General features: G+C 45.5%; 1 protein-coding gene across 1 annotated transcript; it reads left to right on the top strand.

The window, feature by feature from the left end:
- The first annotated feature begins 1,494 nt into the window (after positions 1–1,494).
- On the top strand, positions 1,495–19,055 carry pdgfra (platelet-derived growth factor receptor, alpha polypeptide). The gene is made up of 29 exons (XM_062395672.1): positions 1,495–1,654; positions 3,864–3,939; positions 4,031–4,321; positions 4,787–5,047; positions 5,538–5,677; positions 6,561–6,723; positions 7,171–7,363; positions 8,045–8,160; positions 8,242–8,538; positions 8,627–8,893; positions 9,045–9,175; positions 9,310–9,478; positions 9,610–9,799; positions 9,961–10,076; positions 10,205–10,331; positions 10,557–10,753; positions 11,289–11,383; positions 11,735–11,867; positions 12,194–12,298; positions 12,489–12,599; positions 13,012–13,165; positions 13,843–13,994; positions 14,327–14,442; positions 14,988–15,110; positions 15,203–15,314; positions 15,663–15,762; positions 15,976–16,081; positions 16,834–17,069; positions 17,164–19,055. The coding sequence occupies exons 2-29, from the start codon at positions 3,882–3,884 to the stop codon at positions 17,309–17,311; spliced, it is 4,407 nt and encodes a 1,468-aa protein (XP_062251656.1). The 5' UTR covers positions 1,495–1,654; positions 3,864–3,881; the 3' UTR covers positions 17,312–19,055.
- The last annotated feature ends 105 nt before the right edge of the window (positions 19,056–19,160 follow it).

Genomic DNA, 19,160 nt, shown 5'->3' with positions numbered 1-19,160 from the left:
CTGCAAAGATATTCACATCATCCTGCGCCGTCTGGAGCCCAGTTGTGTGCATCTGTATTCTATAGGTAAACTATCTCAGAGGAGCTTCAGCCTCTTATATTTTCACTTAAACACATTTTGGACTCAAGAACGAATTACATTTAGATGCCATGGAAAACGGGAGTGTTGACGGAGAAAAGTTTAATTAATTACTTATCACTTTTTTTTAAATTACTTTTTAATTAGCATGTCAAGTTTTGGTGAAATTGAATGACTCCTTTATAGGATTTATATGTTAAGTTTATTAAACACTACACCTACAGAAGCCAATGACACACACACACAAAACAAAATTACGATAGCTTTGCTTTGTCAGGACCTGTATCTACATTTTATAGGTAAATACAAGAAAATCCCATAACATGGAGAAGCTCAACCCGCTCTGAGGTATAAACTTGGTCTTACGGGGTTGAGACCCTTTGTTTGGAGAACAAGGAAACTGTTCTTTTCGGCAACATGTGGAAGTAATTGCACCAAGCTACTGCACAGAGCTGAGAGAGGAGGGGAGGGGGGAGGGGGTCGGTGTGCATCAGGCCCCCGGGGCTCTGCTCCTTCCATGAGGAGACACCGGTCTGATGCCCCTCTTCAGTGCGCAGAGGTAGTTGATTTGTAGGCACCCATTATTCTCCTGATGCCCGCCAGGAGGGCCCCGGGGTAAACGGGGGCTGATGGGGTGCAGCAGGAGCCGCTGAGCAGCTGACGCATGTGCGCGACGAAACAGGGATCGTTTTCTTTCTATGTGACAGCAAATAAAAAGCTCTGTCCTGATGGTGTGTGTGTATGTGTGAGAGAGAGAGAGAGAGAGCGAAAGAGAGAGACAGACAGACAGAGAAAGAGGGAGACAGACAGAGAGAGAGATAGAGAGACAGACAGAGAGAGAGAGATGTGGCTTGCGTTATGATGGTGTTGGAGCGCCCTCTATGAGCTCGTCGCACCACTGTCCACACTTTGCTCCACAGTTTTGTGAATGATGCACAAGAAGTCCGTCCATTCACAACTGAACTGCATCTTGTAGGGAAACAAAGAACATGCTTTGTTATAATCTGACTGAGGGGAATCGCCAACAGTTTCATCCACAAAGCAGCAGAATCTGTGAGGACTTGTGTGAGTAAAACACCGTCAGATTAAACTCAAGTCCCTCAAAGTTTATCCACTTTAATTTCGTCCAAAAAACTTCTCCAATCCGGATAAAACCTATCTGAGATTACCCTTTACCCGCTCGTGCCCGCTCGCGTTTTCATCTGCACGTTCACCCCAAAACGGACTCTTACTTTGAAAAGGGGTTCGGCGCTAGAAGGGAGGGGGGGGGGGTCATTTCCTGAGAGTTATTTACTTGGAGCCAGATGATTACTTTTTTTTCCTGAGGGAGGGGGGCGGAGGAGATGAGGAGGGTGGACTGTAACATAGAATCAGTTACAGGTCGCTGTAGCCGGAGCGCAGTTGCGAGGGCGGTCGTGGATGTGGACAGAGGGTCCGAGGCGCATATGCTCTCACAGCGCAGGATCTCTGAGGATTACAGCCGCCGCTGAAAGGACCCTCACTGCGCCTTTCGGAGCCTCCAATTCACTGTGGATATACTGACACGAGAGGAATATAAAGAGGGGATTACTTCAAGGTAATTGAAAAGGTTGTGTTGGAATCCAAAAGGATGACTGAAACAATTTTCCGTCAGTCGTTTTTTTTTTTTTTTTTTATCGGGGGGGGGGGCTTTGTATAAACGCGGGGAATCTGATGAGATTGTTTCCAATATGGTCTAATGGGAGCTATATTGCAGCCCTAATTAGTTGAATCAATTATCAGAGTATCCTCCACCCTTTTAATTTTACATACAGGTCTGGAAAAGTTTGCTCAAAAGTTGCATTCACCAAAATAGTTGTGGCCCCCTGTGAGTTGTATGCAGCTTTACCAAGAGGGCGATGCATGACTTCTTTCTTTTAGATAAGATTTCCGTCCCCCGTGCACCATATGGTGTCCCCGCTGGACGCCGAGCGGAGACGCGTCCCATGGCTCTGCTGGAATAAAAGCGCTGATTTTTGGCCTCACAGCTGGAGGTGTCACCTCCGGGACTGAAGGCACCATTGTGGGGCGCTCTCTATGGTGATTTAATGGGAAACACATTTGAAAATTGTGCATCTCATTGTTTTCTCGTCTGTCCGTGGAATGCGAGGAATTAAAATTGAGAATCGGCACTGGAATGAGGCTCTCCGCGCTGCAGATGAGTGGATTCAAGTGGTGGGGGAAGAAGAGTTCTCTGGAGCCACGACGCATTCTTCATTAACCACCTAACCCCCTGCTGGGCCACCAAGGGATTTTGCGCAGGAGTACAATTTTTTATTTCCCTCAAATATTTTTGAAGAAAAGAGCTTCACAACTTGTTTGTATTGCGTTGATGCGCATTGCTCAATGATGCTTTACAGAAAGATCCCCCCCCCCCCCCCCCCCCACAACAATTCCCCTTGAAATCAACCCTCTGACCACCCGTGGAGGGCACACAAGTCTTATCAGCTGCTGCTCAGATGTCTGCGGTCCAGCAGTGCCATGCATCGTGCCGATTTTGTTGAGAGGCTTGACGGGAGAGCGGGGGAATAGAAGAAGAGGAGGTCGTGCAACGGCTCGAACTGTCGCCGGCTCAGATAGGTTCATGCGCAGCGGCTGGAGGATCTTCTCCAAGTCAAAGAAACAGAAAAAAAAACAAAAAATTTGAAATGATTTCAGTGTGCACAAACACGTCAAAATGGATTAGGCATTCTGTCAGCTGATTCCCACGCAAATGTATAGTTTTGTGTGGAGTGGATCCTCTAATTATAGAGTTATACCAGACCCGGGTTGACCACGGATACTCCTGCGCGTCTTGAGCGCAGTCAGAGCGGACAGCCACGGGACGCTGCGAGGGCCACGCTCTGTTGTTTTGGGGAGAAACTGCAGATACAGACTCTCCACACAGAGAAAATAAACCACGAAAGTTACAGATTTAACAAGAAGTCATCTCACTGAAGTGATCCGTGCAATGGGGCTGGCTTGTGAGGTGACTGAAGAAAGAAAATAGGAGCAAACATGGTTGGTTTTGTGTGATTGATCCGGCCCCAGACCAGAGGGATCTGTCCTCTGCAGAAACTATGTGACAAAGTTAAACACATACGTATCTGATGTGTGAGATGGGTTATGAGGAGTCTGCACTAAACTTGAGAATGTCTTAATTAGGCTCCTTTCGTGGTGTGGTTGACCCAGGAACAAAAAGATGAAAAAACGGACTGTTATATTGCCTTTTATCGAATGTCCCAAATTTTACAAGTCAAGGACGTAAAAGTGATTTTTTTTTAAACTTCTAAAAAGTGAGCGGGCAAACTTCAGATGAGATCCGAGAAGGTTCGATTCCCTCATAAAGTGGACTGTGTCGCCCTCTACCGACAGTCTTCGTGCTCAGCTGGCGCGCAGCAGCCAGAGTAGTGGATCCTGTCTTCTCCATCCTGTTAAAAAAAGCTCAATGGAGTCTTCTGACGCAGGGGAATCAGTGGTTTTGTTGTCGTGACCCTCATCATAGTGAAAAACAGTTAATGTAATCCTCTGACAGATTTCAGACCGGTGCCCTGTCAGCACTTACAAGATGTGGGAGACCACAAGCCATTAGGAGTTGAAGTTAAATTCTCCAGATCCCTCCATAAGACTGTGGGATTATTTGCCTGAGCCAGTGAAACTACACATATGTTGGGGCTTGACAGGACATTTACTGATTAACTTATTTAACAGTAATATTGTCAGAGGTGACAGTGATAAAGTATTTATCTTATTTTATTATTAAATATCAAAAATGTCTGTCATTATAGGCCAGATCCTCCATAATCATGGACGGGGTGAAGGCGTACGTCGTCTGTTGGGGGGCTTTGGTGCTTCTTGTTGCAGGTAAGTTTAATACTAAGGCATGTCAAATTCCGTTTCTCATATCCTTATACTTTTTACAGCATCCTCTAATGTTTTCAAACTTCTCCTCCAGTCACCTGTGGACTGTCGCCACCAACCATCGTGTCCAATGAGGAGGAGTTCATCCTGCACCCTAACTCTGTGTTCAACATCAGCTGCACAGGCAAAAGAAACGTTGTCTGGGCCGAACCCCTGCCGGCAAACACTTTTATTTATCCAGGATACTACACGGCCACGCTCCTCATTTACAACGCCACAGTAGAAAACACCGGCTACTACATGTGTGTGTATGAAAGCCCCGAGGGTGAAATGGAGGGGGGGCCAGACGAAGACAATGAGGCAGGAATATATGTCTTTGTGCCAGGTGAATATATTTTCTTTATATGTTCTCATTGGATATTTAAAGAGAAATGCTTGCTCAAAGGCTTGAAATACTTTTTGCACATCTGCAGTGTGGCCACATATTTTGAATATATACCAAATACCACATAATCATGGTCAGATATATACCTTGGCAATATCAAATACAGTGCATTGTCTAAAACATGTGAGGCAGAGTAAAGCTCTAGCACCAAAACATGTAAGTGTATTGGATTGAGAAAGGGTGTTTTACAACTCATGTCGATTTTCATTTGTAAGAAGACTAGTGCATTGTTTCTTGTTCAAAAAGTTACACAATGTGCTTTTTTAATCTGCCGATTTACCTCAGAATAAAATATGTTGTAGGTTTGACCTTAAGTATAAAAATAAGAATACAAAGGATGGCAGTATTTTCCAACCCAGTCCAATTACCCACTCTAACTAAATGTTCTCGCCTTGCACAACCTAGATCTCCAGGCCCCATTTGTTCCAGAGACCCCAGAAAACGTGGAAGTCGCCATGGACCCGACAGGAGTCCCCATCCCCTGCCGTGTGTCCGACCCGTACACAGACGTCATCCTCAGGAGCGTGCCCAGTGGAGAGGAGATGCTCGCCTACTACGACAACAAGATGGGCTTCTTCGGGAACCTCTCTCCTGGACAGTACCAGTGTGAAACCACAGTGAATGGCCAAACAGTCAGAAGTGTAGTTTACACTGTGAGAGTTGATGGTGAGTCCCGATGAGCACTGTCTTGTATTCCATGGGTGTGAGAAGACAACTGATTCTTTATGGATTCTTCTCTGTATGTACTGTAATAATGTGTATTGTCTCTAACGAAATCAAAAATGTACAATAAGAAACAGTCAAGTTACAAGTGATCGGATGACATTTCAAACTCTGCCCAGCTGGAAGCACTCCCCCAGTCTGTTTACCATGAGAAGGCTGCAGGGTGATCTCACTCTGTGAGAGGCATGACATTACATCATTAGCACAGTGGGAGATGACTTAACACGCCTGTTTTCACTTTATGTGTGAGTGTGTGTGTGTGTGTGTGTGTGTGTGTGTGTGTGTGTGTGTGTGTGTGAGTGAATGAGTGAGTAATGACGACCTACTGAGTCACCTCTCCATGATAAATGAGCTCATGCGAATCAAGCTGTCACTGTCTTGGGACCAGTGGGTTGACGGTGCTGATAACTGCTCTCTCGTGGTCTCTCTGCAGCCCCTGCAGACATGGAGGATTTCACAGTGGAAGTCACAGCCAGCGAGGAGAGCGTGAGGGCCGGGCAGCCTTTCAACATCACCTGCATCGCTCCCCCTGGGCTGGGCTTTCAGCAGCAGTGGCTCCATCCCAAAAAACAGGCAAGAATGCAACCCCTTTCCTCCCCGTGTGTTTTTGAGAATTTCAATGCAGTCTCCTCTGCGGGTTCACCCTCCCGTCCTATGTCTGTCTGTCCTGCGCTATTTCCTCCAAGGCCTTGTCATGTTTCCATGTCATTTCCTACTCAGCAGCACTGAGCCTTAAATTAGTGAATAATGGTTTTGGAGCGAAACCAAGCAGCGGCAAGTGGAATATAGCTCTGAGAATGGCCCTCAGTGGTTATAAAGTATGTGTTAGGAAAGCAGTAACTGAATGTTGGGTCTTCATTATGATGACAGTCAGCCAAACGGCCCCTGCTGCAGTTAACCCCTTGTGAAGAGCGCTGACGTGGAAGCTAAAGTTCAGCACAAATGGCTTCAGGGAAGGAGGCATTTCAGAAGAGAACACTAAATCCTTTGACCCCGGTGACCTTTAGACATGCAGGACAGATGTTGTCAGCCCAGTTAAACATCTAATGCTTTTGAAGTGTTAGTGACAAGGATCTGAAAGAGTTTCAGGCGCAATTCATGTTTGTTTACGTCTGTTCTTGAGATTCTTAATCTAAAGAACACGTTGTCTGTTTCTCTGCGTGGAATTCCTCTAAACCCTTTTCCAGAGACAGTGAGGGTAGGAACGCAGGACTCCCGACTCCTGGTTTTGTTCTTAGCTGCAATTACAGGTTTTTAAAAGGCCCTGTGATCCTGATTTATCTGCTGCGGCCTCACAAGTGTTTAAACCATCTTCCTTCGGCTGCACGTCACGCTTGCCTCTGACACATAAAAAATACAGTGAAATTTTTTTAAATATCCTGTTATCAACCCTTTCTTTTCTCCCTGTCGTGGTGAGTAGGATCTTTAATCGTTACTTTAACCTCTGTGCTCACAGGCTGTTGGCGCAGTTCAGATGAAACAGACGTCACCTGACCAGCTCATCTACATCCTCAGTGTCCCGCAAGCCACTGCTCAGGACAGCGGCAGCTACGAGTGCTCCATCACTCACGAAAACAGCGGGGAGGTCAGGGTGAGCAGCGTGGCCGTCACTGTCTTCGGTGAGTCTTTCCCCAGGACACATTTTCCTTGAGTTTTCAGCAGAAGTGTAAAGATTTGAAAGAACTCATATCAGTGAGTTACCTTCACTTAACATTAGAGTCACATTTAATCACTTTTATTATTCAGGGTTCCACATCAGCCGGGTGGGGAAGTCATTTTCACCGACCGACTGTAAAGCTTCATCTCTGCTTTCAACATCAGCCACTGTGTTTTATGGGATGGCTTCAACAGATGTGTGTGTGTGTGTGTGTGTGTGTGTGTGTGTGTGTGTGTGTGTGTGCGTGTGTGTTCAGGCCTTAGTTTCACCTCAACCATCCCTGTCACTATTCATCTCCCCTCTTGTCCGGCTCCTCTACCCCCTCTGATTCTACCCACTGAATCTCTTAACCCGTTTTCATCTACAACCACCAGCAGCTCACTCTCTTTTTCTCATTCTCTTTCTTCAGAGGACAATTCTTTCGTGGCTCTGGACCACAGCGGCATTCTGGTGACGGAGTTCGTCAGCCTCTTGGAGGAGACAGAGTATACTATTCTCATCAATGCCTACCCTTCCCCCAAAGTGATTTGGTTGAAAGACGGCAAAGAATTACCAGTGAACTACTATGTCCTCACCAAAACAAGCCACATCGAAGGGAATCGGTGAGAAGATTGATTTTGATTCGTTTAATTGATTGATTTTTGGATGAGATCTTTCAAGTCTGATAATAGTTAAAAATGTTAAAAGTAAATATTTTTTTTTATATACTTTTTTGCTGAGGATTAGATGAGAAGATTAAAAACCCTCTAATGTCTGTATGCCAACATGAAGCAGAAGACAGGAGGAAGTTAATTTAACCTGGCTTTGTCCGACGTAACAAAATCCACCAGCCAATAACCTCTAAACCTCAATAATTAACATTTTATACGTTGTTTGTTTAATCCATTCCGAAACAGAAGTAGGAAAATTACATTTTTCCTACAGTTTACAGGAAGTTATTTGGCATACTACTCTGGCCTGTAACTGTCTGTCATATGACCCACTATGAAACTGCAACATATGCATTTTATATTTTCATATCAAATGAATGACATTTCAGGTCTTTAAGCTAAGCTAACCGGCTGCCAACTGTAGATTCACATTTAGTGCACAGACGCAACATATACATATTGTCATATTTGTTGTTAATATTGTTAGTAAGTGAATAGTTTATTTTAAAGAAAGAAAAAAAAAAAGACAGGACCGGGGGACTTCAGGAGCAAATCTAGTTTTGAATACGATTATTTTCCAAAATGTCAATATTTATTTAAATAAAAACATATCTGGTATTTCTTTTCACACAGGTATCAAAGCATTCTGACATTACGACAGCCTCTGGAGAAAGACAACGGCAACTATACCATCACAGTGCTGAGTGGCTCCCGCACTGCACATTTCTCCTTTAACCTCAAAGTGAAAGGTAAGATAGACCGATAGATAAAAAGACAAATAGATGAATAGTGGGATCTTGGACTGAGCCTTGTACATGTGAATCTTTCAGCTCCCACTGCGATGATGTTCCCTCCATCCTCCGCCCCTGTGCTGCTGCCACAGATCGATGAGATGGTGGTGCCCCTCCACACTCCTTTCACCTTGACCTGCCGCGGAGAGGCAAAGCTGGCCTGGGAGACGCCACTCTACGTGCAGGAGCTGTCGCAGGAGGACAACAGCGGCCTGTTTGTCTCCACCATCACTGTGGATGGTGCCACTGCAGTGCACACGGGCTACTATACGTGTTACTACAGCAGAAACTCCACTGAGGACATGGACGACAGCAGCATCTATATCTATGTCCCAGGTATGTAGAAGACAGCAGATTTGGGTTTGTGTGTTTTTATAACTTGACCTTGTTATCTAGTCTGAGAGATGTATTTTATTTTGCTCAGATCCAGACGTTCCCTTTGTGCCATCACCGCTGCCCTTTGGTAACCACGTCCTGTCCGAGCACGAGGAGATGGAGATCCAGTGCCGAGTGTCTGATCCCACTGCTAACGTGACCCTGGTTAATGTTGACACCCAGCAGCCTGTGTCTAGTGTATATGACAGCAAGAGGGGCGCTTTGGGGGTATTCACTGCTGGAACCTACGTTTGTAAGGCCCTCATAAACGGAGAGGAACACTCCAGCGAGGAATACATCGTCCACGGCTGGACAGGTGTGTGTTCTCTTGAATGTGTAAATGTGTCAGTAGATGTCTGCAACATCGCTCAAAAGTAGACACGTTACAAATCTGATCTGTCCTCCCTGTGTTTTCTTCATTTGATTTCTACCCTGACATCCATATTAACCTTGATGTCATATCTCAGGTGGTCCCGAGCTACATGTCGAGCTGACAGCCAAGCGGACTGCTCTGCTGGTGGGAGAAACCATCGCAGTCACCTGTCTGGCCCGGGGATCTGAAATTCTGGAAGACCACTGGAAATACCCTGGCAAACTGGTGAGGGCACAAGTCTTCCTCTAGAGCACAAAAAGATGAACTCAAACTGATGCTTTAGTTTTAATCCCTCTGATAAATCAGAGTTTCTGTTCACTGGAAACTCAAAGTACCTGTTATCCCTTGTCCCTTGACAGACTAATCGTGCTTCAAAAACCGTGCATGAAAACAAGAGGGATCAGGAGATCCTTTACACCCTGACGATCCTGCAGGCCACGACCAAAGACAGCGGCAACTATTCTTGCTCCATCACTGATATTATTAGTAATGAGAGCCAGACAAAGCAACTCGCTATAAGAGTTTTTGGTATGAAAGCTCTGTTTTTCAATCTTACAATAAAAAGCTTTAGGCATCATTCAACAAATTCTTATTTTTCCATCTAGCACTGAACGATTTCTTATTCTCTGTTGGCCTCTGTTCTTTCCCTTCTCTAACAGGAAGTGAGTTTATGTCCATCAGTCCACAGTTTGGAGAATATGAGTCAGCAGAGTTGGATGAGGTCCGCGAGTTCAGGGCCGAAATCGACTCCTTCCCCACTGCTCAGGTCACGTGGCTCAAAGACGGAGTCCCGCTCAGCGACGTGACGGCGGAGATCTCCACCAGCCTGCGGCAGCTCAGCGAGACCAGGTGAGGCTCTCGTTCAGCGTCCACACTAATGACAGCAGAGCTAATGACAAGCTGAAAGTTACATTCCCTCGCGTCGCTGGGCCTGTCATTATGGTTTAGAGCGAGGTGAACTTGTACGTCTTTGTGGTTATTGAAGTCTCTGCTTTTATTGTTCTGTGCAGCTACATGAGTGTTCTCACCCTGATCCGTGCCAAAGAGGAGGACAGCGGGAACTACACAATGCGCGTGGAGAATGGAAACCAAAGTCGGGACGCTAGCTTGATCCTGGAGGTCAAAGGTCAGGAAACCGCAAGTCCTTCATGACTTTTATTTCCCTGGCTATTGATCTCACAACCTTTAATTCACAGTCACAGTCATTTTTGTCCTCTTTTATTTACACACACACTCTGTTGGACTATGTTACAGTGCCTGCAGTCATTGTGGAGATGATGGACATCCACCACGGCTCAGCCACAGGCCAGTCTGTGGTGTGTATTACTCGAGGGCAGCCCACTCCTGTGGTGGAGTGGTTCATCTGCAAGAACATCAAACAGTAAGTTCAGTCACCTTCAGTGCATCATTGACACCTTCTATAATTCTCAGTCTACATACATGTGGTGTCTACATACTTTATAATGATATACTTAAATACCTTAAACCCCTCGATTCTATCAAACTGTATTTGTAGATCTTCGAAAAGTTAAAGTAATATTCACCTTGTCATCCGATTTTTTGTTTTAAATCGATCATTCATCTCTTCTCCTCTGTTCCCATGCAGTTGTGCCAATGACTCGTCCTCCTGGGTGCCGCTCTCCACCAACTCCACCAAGATCACGGTGGAGTCCCACATGGACGAGGACAACAACCTGGAGAGCCAGGTCATGTTTGGTCACCTGGAGAACACGCTGGCAGTGCGCTGCCTGGCCAAGAACGAAATGGCCGCCGTCAGCAGGGAGGTCAAGCTGGTGTCCAACGGTGAGAATGACCACACACAATTACCACTTTTTCCTGTCACGTCACTGTCCTTTTTTTAAACCCAGCTTTGAAATGACATTTGATGTTGTTGTTTACCACCTTGTTTCTTCTATTTCCTTCTGCTTGTGACACTCGGGGTGCGACGGGTTGTGTTAGTCAGTGTTGAAGCAGCTGTCAGATGAGTGTGTGGGGAGACAGCTGATAGGGGCTCTGAGGAAGGGACACTCAGACACTTAAGTCAGCTAAGCCAGAGACTGTTGGGCCATTTGTTCCCTTCTAGATCAGCTTTACACCCCCTTCCCCTAATGCTCTCTTCACCTGTCCCAGTGCCTGGTCTCATCCCCCTCCCCTGCTCTGTCTCTCCAGCACACGTTTTGGGTTTAGTAATCTGGACACCCCAGGGATTTTATCGCCTTTCTTATGCAACACGTCAAAGTATTTTAACAAAGGCAATTCATTGGTCATTCCAGTAGACACATGTGATTAATGTGCGCTTCATCTAACATGTGTGACCCCTGGCTCTCCTCCTGAACAGGCCCTCACCCTGAGCTGACTGTGGCTGCTGCTGTGCTGGTGCTCCTGGTCATTGTCATCATCTCACTCATTGTCTTGGTCATTATTTGGAAACAGGTACTGCTGCCATCCTTCAGCATATATTCTCACCTCACGTGTGCTCACCCATTTACTCACCCATTGCCTCTGTTTCAGCATTCATGTTAAAGTTTAAAAGAGCAAATTAGCCTCACAAAATCAATCCTACATGTCATGTTAGACTCAGTATGAGATATTCGACCTAACATGTGATTTTAACACTTTGTTCTATTTATATGTCTTCTAAGTTAAGAAATAAAACTAAATTTCTTGGTGGATTTTGCAAGTTACAGTTAGAACTACTGAGTATGGTCTGGAAAGCCAAAGCGGACCCCCATAAGCCAGTGCAAGGTTAATTAACCTGCTCTTCATATGGCCTCTGTCTTCCAGAAACCTCGATATGAGATCCGCTGGAGGGTCATAGAGTCTGTGAGCCCAGATGGCCACGAGTACATCTACGTGGATCCCATGCAGCTTCCCTACGACTCCAGATGGGAGTTTCCCCGCGACAGACTCGTGCTCGGTGAGCTGACTGTCATTCCTCAGTGTGTTAACTCTGCAGTGTGGTGCACTCTGCAGCCTCCCCTGCAGTGATGTTCAAGTCAGCACGTCTCCCTCCGTCTTTGAAGCAGGGCTGTGATAAACTAATCTGGCTCGGGCAGTAGGGGGTATGCTGGGTTTGAGATTGTTTTGACCCAGCGATCAAAGGTACATTGAGCCATTGATGGAGTCACAGATTGGGAAGGAGAGGCATCCAAAGTGCAGACCTGAGTGTGCATACCTGTGTCTTTGCAGGTTCTTTGTGTTTCCGCCTTGATAACTGATCGTGTATCTTCTTATCTTTTTCAGGTCGTATCCTGGGTTCTGGAGCCTTTGGGAAGGTAGTGGAGGGCACCGCCTACGGACTCAGCCGCTCCCAACCCGTCATGAAGGTGGCAGTGAAGATGCTGAAACGTGAGTTTAACGGATAATACCTAACAAGACATGTAAATGATTCACCTGACATGTGTGTTTAGTTAGATAAAGGTTAGATAAAGGTTAGATAAATTCAGATGGAGGAAGAGGTTTAGCCTGAATGTATTGTTTGGCGCGTTTGCGGTTATATGTGTGATGATGAAGTCATGGTCACTGTTTCTTCTTCCAGCCACTGCACGCTCCAGTGAGAAACAAGCCCTGATGTCTGAACTGAAGATTATGACTCATCTCGGTCCTCATCTCAACATTGTTAACCTCCTGGGAGCATGCACCAAGTCAGGTGAATAGTAAACACACACACACACACACACACGCAAAGTGGGGACCAAAAGATGCATACTCCTTCACATAGGTAAATACTGTACGGCATAATAACAGCTCACTTCAACCAGAGTTGTTTTCCCTTTGCAATTCAGTCACCACTTTACAAAGACACAATACCGCCCACATCCAAGCTGCCAAAGACAAACACACACACGCTGATTTGGATTTGGCAGTGGAAGACATTTAGAGCTCCACCAAAAAAAGATTGACAGCCTCGTCCCAGCTCTCGGTGGGTGTGGTATTTTAATAGCCTTTTTATGGGGAAGTGGAGGCTTGCCCTCTTGACTGTGCTTTTAGCCTTTACGAGTCCCTGATAAGATTAGCCTACAGACTGACGCCGATGCACAACTTTGCTGTGTTGTTCCCAGGCCCCATCAACATCATCACAGAGTACTGCTTCTACGGGGACCTGGTCAACTACCTGCACAAGAACCGAGAGAGCTTCATTGCCCTGAACCCAGAGAAAAGTAAAAAAGAGCTGGACATCTTCGGGATCAACCCTGCAGACGAGAGCAGCAGGAGGTAATGCATATATATACAGTTCATGGCTTGTTATACATTTACAGTTCAAATGCCCTATTATTATCCAGAATTAGACACACGGTTGGAAAATGTTATGGAGGGGACAAAAAGATACAACTTTAAATACATCTCTCTCCACCGGTACACTTCCCTTGCTTCACTCCTCCAGACCACAACGATTTGTGCAGTTGTCTCACACTAACACACACTCTCCCCTTACCCTCGCCGTATCGCCATTTTCTCCACACTTATGGAGATCGTCTGGCGTCTTCACCAAATCAAATTGCAGTCTGAAGTGGTTTCAGCTTACAACCTAATTGTATTATACTGGAGATTCCTGTTAATTCTGTCCGCCCAGATGTTCATGGTGAAACAACCCCCCACCAAGGCTCATCTGGGTTGATGGATGACTCACACTGACCACACCTCAAAATGACCATAACATGATTTATTCCTGGCTACTGTGTTGGCCTCAACCACGTCTTCATCTCAACCTCAGCCATAGGGAGCGGGATGATTTAAGGACACACTTAAGCACATTGACAATCACTCTACACACAATAGAGGACTAAATACAAACATGCATTATCAGCATGGGTGTGTATATGGTGCAGTATCCCCATGACTTGTCCTCGCCTCATCCTTTAAAAGCCTTCCTCTCCGCTGTGTTTTTCCAGCTATGTGATCCTGTCCTTTGAGAGCAAAGTAGACTACATGGACATGAAGCAAGGGGACAACACTCAGTACGTGCCCATGCTGGAGATGGGCAATGCCCCCAAATACTCAGACATCCAGTCCTCCAACTACGACCACCCTCCCTCGCAGAAAGGTAGGCACTGCAGCTCTTCTCTCTCCTCTCTCCTCCCTCGCTGAGTTACTGCTGTGTCCTCAACATGGCTTCAGTGTTGTGTTTGAGTCAGTGTCGGTTTAGGGGATACACCCTTGTCAGAATTTAGGACTGGCACAGCCCTGTAATTACATTGAGAGGATAATTGCAGCACATGCATAATAATGCCCAGTTTCTCCCTGCCATTAGTAATAGCCAGGTCTGAGCAACCAGTGCTATATTTACCATTCATAATGAACATACATGTAATGCTTATGTACCACCTCATGGTGTTTTCTGTGCGTGTGTGTGTGTGTGTGTGTTATACAAACCAGAGGGTGACATGGACAACCTGTTGTCGGAAGAAATGAACGAGGGCCTCACCACCACCGACCTGCTCAGCTTCACCTTCCAGGTGGCCAAAGGCATGGAGTTCCTGGCCTCCAAAAATGTACGTTTGTATGAAATATCACGTCTTTATTTTCTTTATCCAGCAAAGGTTTTGTTTCGCTTTGGTGTGCATATTACATGCAGACTCACACCCCCCTGCTTCTCACTGCACTGATGGTCTGTTTCCTATATGGTGAAAGCTGTGCTGGCCAAAGTGGGGGCCAGTGGTTGTGTGATAAGCGGTTCTGTCAGGTTTGCTGAGCCCACTGAGGAGAGAGGCCAGGGACTGAATATAGTAGCAGCACAGCCAGGGCTAGAATTACCAGGCAGGCACACACTGCAGCCCAAAGCCATCCATTCGGCTTCATAGTTATTATCCTTAAATATCCAGTGGTCAAAGCCGTCTTTCCAACTGGCATGTTTACACAAAGACCACGCTTTATAAAGCAATATGAAACGGTATTAAAAATGAACTCTGGAATGAAATACACAGAAATAGACGCAGTCAGTAGCTGTGGGCGCAGGATGTTGGAAATGGATGCAACAATTGTGCATTAAATACCACTCCCTGCTAATCAGTTTTGCTTACTTGCTCTTTTTGTGCAGTGTGTGCATCGCGACCTCGCAGCCAGGAATGTCCTCCTCTCTCAGGGCAAGATCGTGAAGATCTGTGACTTCGGACTGGCCAGAGACATCATGCATGACAACAACTATGTCTCCAAAGGAAGCGTAAGTCACCATTCCTACATTAATCCATACGTAAGGTGTAGTTTCACAGCATTTGCAAGTACGATTTATAAATGTCCTCTCTGTCCCCACAGACTTTTCTGCCTGTGAAGTGGATGGCACCAGAGAGTATTTTTGACAACCTCTACACGTCCCTCAGTGATGTTTGGTCCTACGGCATCCTCCTCTGGGAGATATTCTCCTTAGGTGAGCACTCAGTGGAGCACATACCTTAAATATAAGGGCCATATAGATATTTTAAATTATTATTTTCCATCAAGATCCATGAATTATTCCTTGGGAAAATGGTGGAAAAGTTGAAAAACATTCTATATCGCAATGCTAAAGAACACTTCCCGGATCCAATCCCCTGATCCAGATCTACACCAAGGTGCAATGGGTTCTTTCCTGACCTCTACCACATCCTTCCACCAAGTTTCGTGGAAATCTGTCATGTGGTTTTTGGATTATCTTGCTTACCAATTAACAAACCTAACCGCCTTGGTTAAAGAAAAATGGTAAACTCATCTTGTGCGCTTATGTTTTGGTCTGCAGGTGGCACCCCTTACCCGGGGATGGTCGTGGATTCCAGCTTCTACAACAAGATCAAGAGTGGATACAGGATGGCCAAGCCTGAACATGCGCCTGATGACGTGTAAGTGGTCCCTCACGTGAAGACTTCACTGCTTGCTGTTGTCTGACAGAAAGCTTCCCTCACATCCCGTCAGTCCAGGAATGCTGTAAACTCAGAACAGTTTGTTTCTGAGCTGTTGATATACAGTGGCTGACATGAGTCATGGTCAAAATTACAAGGTGCAGGTCCTGTTGTGCTGCTCTCGATAGTTATGTTTTACTTTTGCTTTTGCAGGTATGAAATGATGATGAAGTGCTGGAACAGCGAGCCAGAGAAGAGGCCTACTTTCCTGGGTCTGAGTGACACTGTAGCATCTTTGCTGCCCTCCAGCTACAAGCGGGTGAGTCTCCCTGTGACCTCGGACACTTTCAGGCCACTTTTGGATGGAGAACACCTGATCTCTAACTTACCACCTCGCATTCTTGACCTCTGCGCAAACCTCTCTTTTTGTTCTAGCATTTTTCTGGCTGAAAATATATCCTGCCTTGGTTGCCATGTTGCCCAGCTAAGCAGATCATCATTATGATTACATTCATTTTAATTTTAACTCACTCTGAAAGTAGCACGCTGCTCATTTGAACCCCCCCTCCACTTCCCCTGAGGGTGCATTAGGAGTGTTTCTGCTGCGGGCTCTCTGCGCTCCTGTAAAAACACAGACCTACCAGTGATTAGAGTGCGATTGCGGCAGCTGGGTTTCAGAGTGGCTGGCCCGAGTCTGGGTAATGACGCAGGTCCAGTTCTCGCTTCCACCACCCAACCTAAATTACCCCATTAAACTCCACGCCACACATGGCACATCAAAACAGCGTTACCTCTGCCTCCTCATCACGGCTTTAATGGTCGGGGGGAGGCAAAGTAGCAACCGGCTCTTGATTTAGCACCTCTGGCTTGGATGGGATGGGATGTGTGGTTTGTTTTTGTGTGGATCGCACTATCGCCTGGAAGCACAACTTGTGTTCACACTCAAAAATCACACTATCTCTTGTGGCTCTACGAAGCTGTATCCCCTTTGCACACTGTATTGTATCGTCCGTGCTTCTGTGCTGCGAGACTCATGTGGTTTTGTTGCTATTGTGTGTCTGTGTTGTGCAGCATTATGAGAGGGTAAACCAGGAGTTCCTGAAGAGTGACCATCCCGCCGTGACTCGGGTGTGCGTGGAGAACGACGACGCCTACATCGGCATCACCTACAAGAACCAGGGCAAGCTGAAGGACCGGGAAAGTGGCTTCGACGAGCAGCGGCTGAGCTCCGACAGCGGCTACATTATTCCTCTCCCCGACCTGGAGCCTTTATCTGATGACGAATATGGAAAGAGGAACAGACACAGGTGAATTGAGCGAAAACATTTACTTCTACCAAATTAGGGTGTCTATATATCACCAGAGATGGCTCTAACTAGTGGTTTTCATGCCCCCTTGCAGCTCTCAGACCTCCGAGGAGAGCGCCATTGAGACCGGCTCCAGCACTTCCACTTATGCTAAGCGGGAGGGCGAGACCCTGGAGGACATCACGATGCTGGACGAGATGTGTCTGGACTGTAGTGACCTGGTAGAGGACAGCTTTCTGTGACAACTGACCCATCTGCCGAGCAGGGAGAAGCAAGTGGAAGGGGTGTCCGGACCTAAGGTACTAGAGAAAGACTTGTACCTCAGCCAAGACTCTGTCATCTACCGTCGGGCCCCCGTCACTCCTCCTCCTTGAACAAACCCAAATCACTCCCTGGATGCGTCTGTGGGGATCGTTTGTACGATCTTTACTTCTCCCTGGACATTGCCCCCTGTTGGGCTGGAGGAGTGAGAGAAGATTGAGGAAATCGTGACATCAAGGACTCTAAAGCGCCACAGCCACTGAGGCTGTGAGATTGACATATTGAGATGAAGCAAATAAAAGAGATTGTCTTTTTCATTTGCAGGGCTTGAGTCTATCGGGCATTCTCCTAACAGCAACATAAGCAAGAAGGGACAAATCAAATACGTTGGTCGGCACCTCTAAATGAGCAAACACCACAGGTTATCATTATATGATATATATAAATATATATATATATATTTAACCACTACAGATGCACTATTTAAACTAGATGAGTCCAAAACGAGCAACAGCAATGGCGGGTAAACTCAACCCAACCTCACCTGCCACTAGAGAAGCACCTGATGCTGGTACAATCAGTAGCAATACTTGGATTTAAAAGCACAAAATCTGGACTACGTGCATTTGTTGTTTGTGACCATATCATGTTTTCAGTGGTTAAATACTTTTATTTTTTTACATCATTTTTATGTATACATGTATCATTTGTGAATACTGAGTAGATATTGACCATAGCTGTTGGACTGGTTATGAAAAAAGAAGCCTTTGAGTTGCATGGATCTTTGCGGCGTCTCACCTGTTTGTCCAAATCCAACCGAACGTTCTCAAGCCCCGTCCCTGACACACAGGCTTTGAGAAACTAAGTGTGATTGTATTGTAAATATCTCCAGAGTTGTTTTATAAGAGAGAATTATTGGGATAGTGCTAAAGTATTTTATATAAGCGCATTTTAAGCTTCTGAACCGTTATCCGCCCTTTAGATGAATACATTTCAACAAAGGAAATGCAATAACGTTTCCTAATTTAAAGACATTTACCATCATGGAGAACACAGAGTCATATGACAAAATCTGTGCATTAGAACATTTAGAAAGAAATATTCCCATTTCCTCATGTGTGTAACATATGTCAGCAGTTTAGACAATACAAATATGAAAAGCATAAAATAAAACCAAAAAAATGATTTTATCCTACAGCTGTGTTTTTCCAGCAGGTCCTGTGGTCCAGTCTCATGTGTTATCTAATGTCTATTAGCAGGTTCTAGTTATACTAAGACACTAGATGAACTAGAGTTCCATGTTGATCTGATCATACATCAGTTATGTGTAGACTCTTTGTAATCGTCTGTATCTTCCAGCTACTGTACCAGCTATGCCACTGCCACCCTGTCGACTGTGATATAATCTGCAATTGTTGCTGCACTTTTTCTCTGTTTTGTTTTTGTTTGCTCCATCTTGTTTTGGAAGCTGCAGACAAGTTAGCCGGGCTGGTGAAAACAAAAAAAGTCTGGGCTTTGGCTTCAGATGTTTAAAGTAGCGTGGATGTGAATGTTTGTGCTGCAGGTGATTGATTTGTGCTTTTTGTTGATTTTGTTGACGGTACAGCATCTGTAATTACAGCTAATCACACCTTGTATGATTCAGTACTATGTCTCATTATTTTACATCGTGTACATTCAGATGATTTATATTTCAATAAATGATTTATAATGTAAAAACAGAAACACATCCTCTCAGTGTCTATGACCTATTACACATGCAAACAGACTAATGAAGGATTTACAAGGAGCATATGGAACATGGGGCAATGACCAAATAAAATGTTGTAT

Source organism: Platichthys flesus, chromosome 9 (assembly GCF_949316205.1).
Source record: "Platichthys flesus chromosome 9, fPlaFle2.1, whole genome shotgun sequence".
Taxonomy (NCBI): domain Eukaryota; kingdom Metazoa; phylum Chordata; class Actinopteri; order Pleuronectiformes; family Pleuronectidae; genus Platichthys; species Platichthys flesus.
This window is presented reverse-complemented; position numbering and strand designations above follow the sequence as displayed.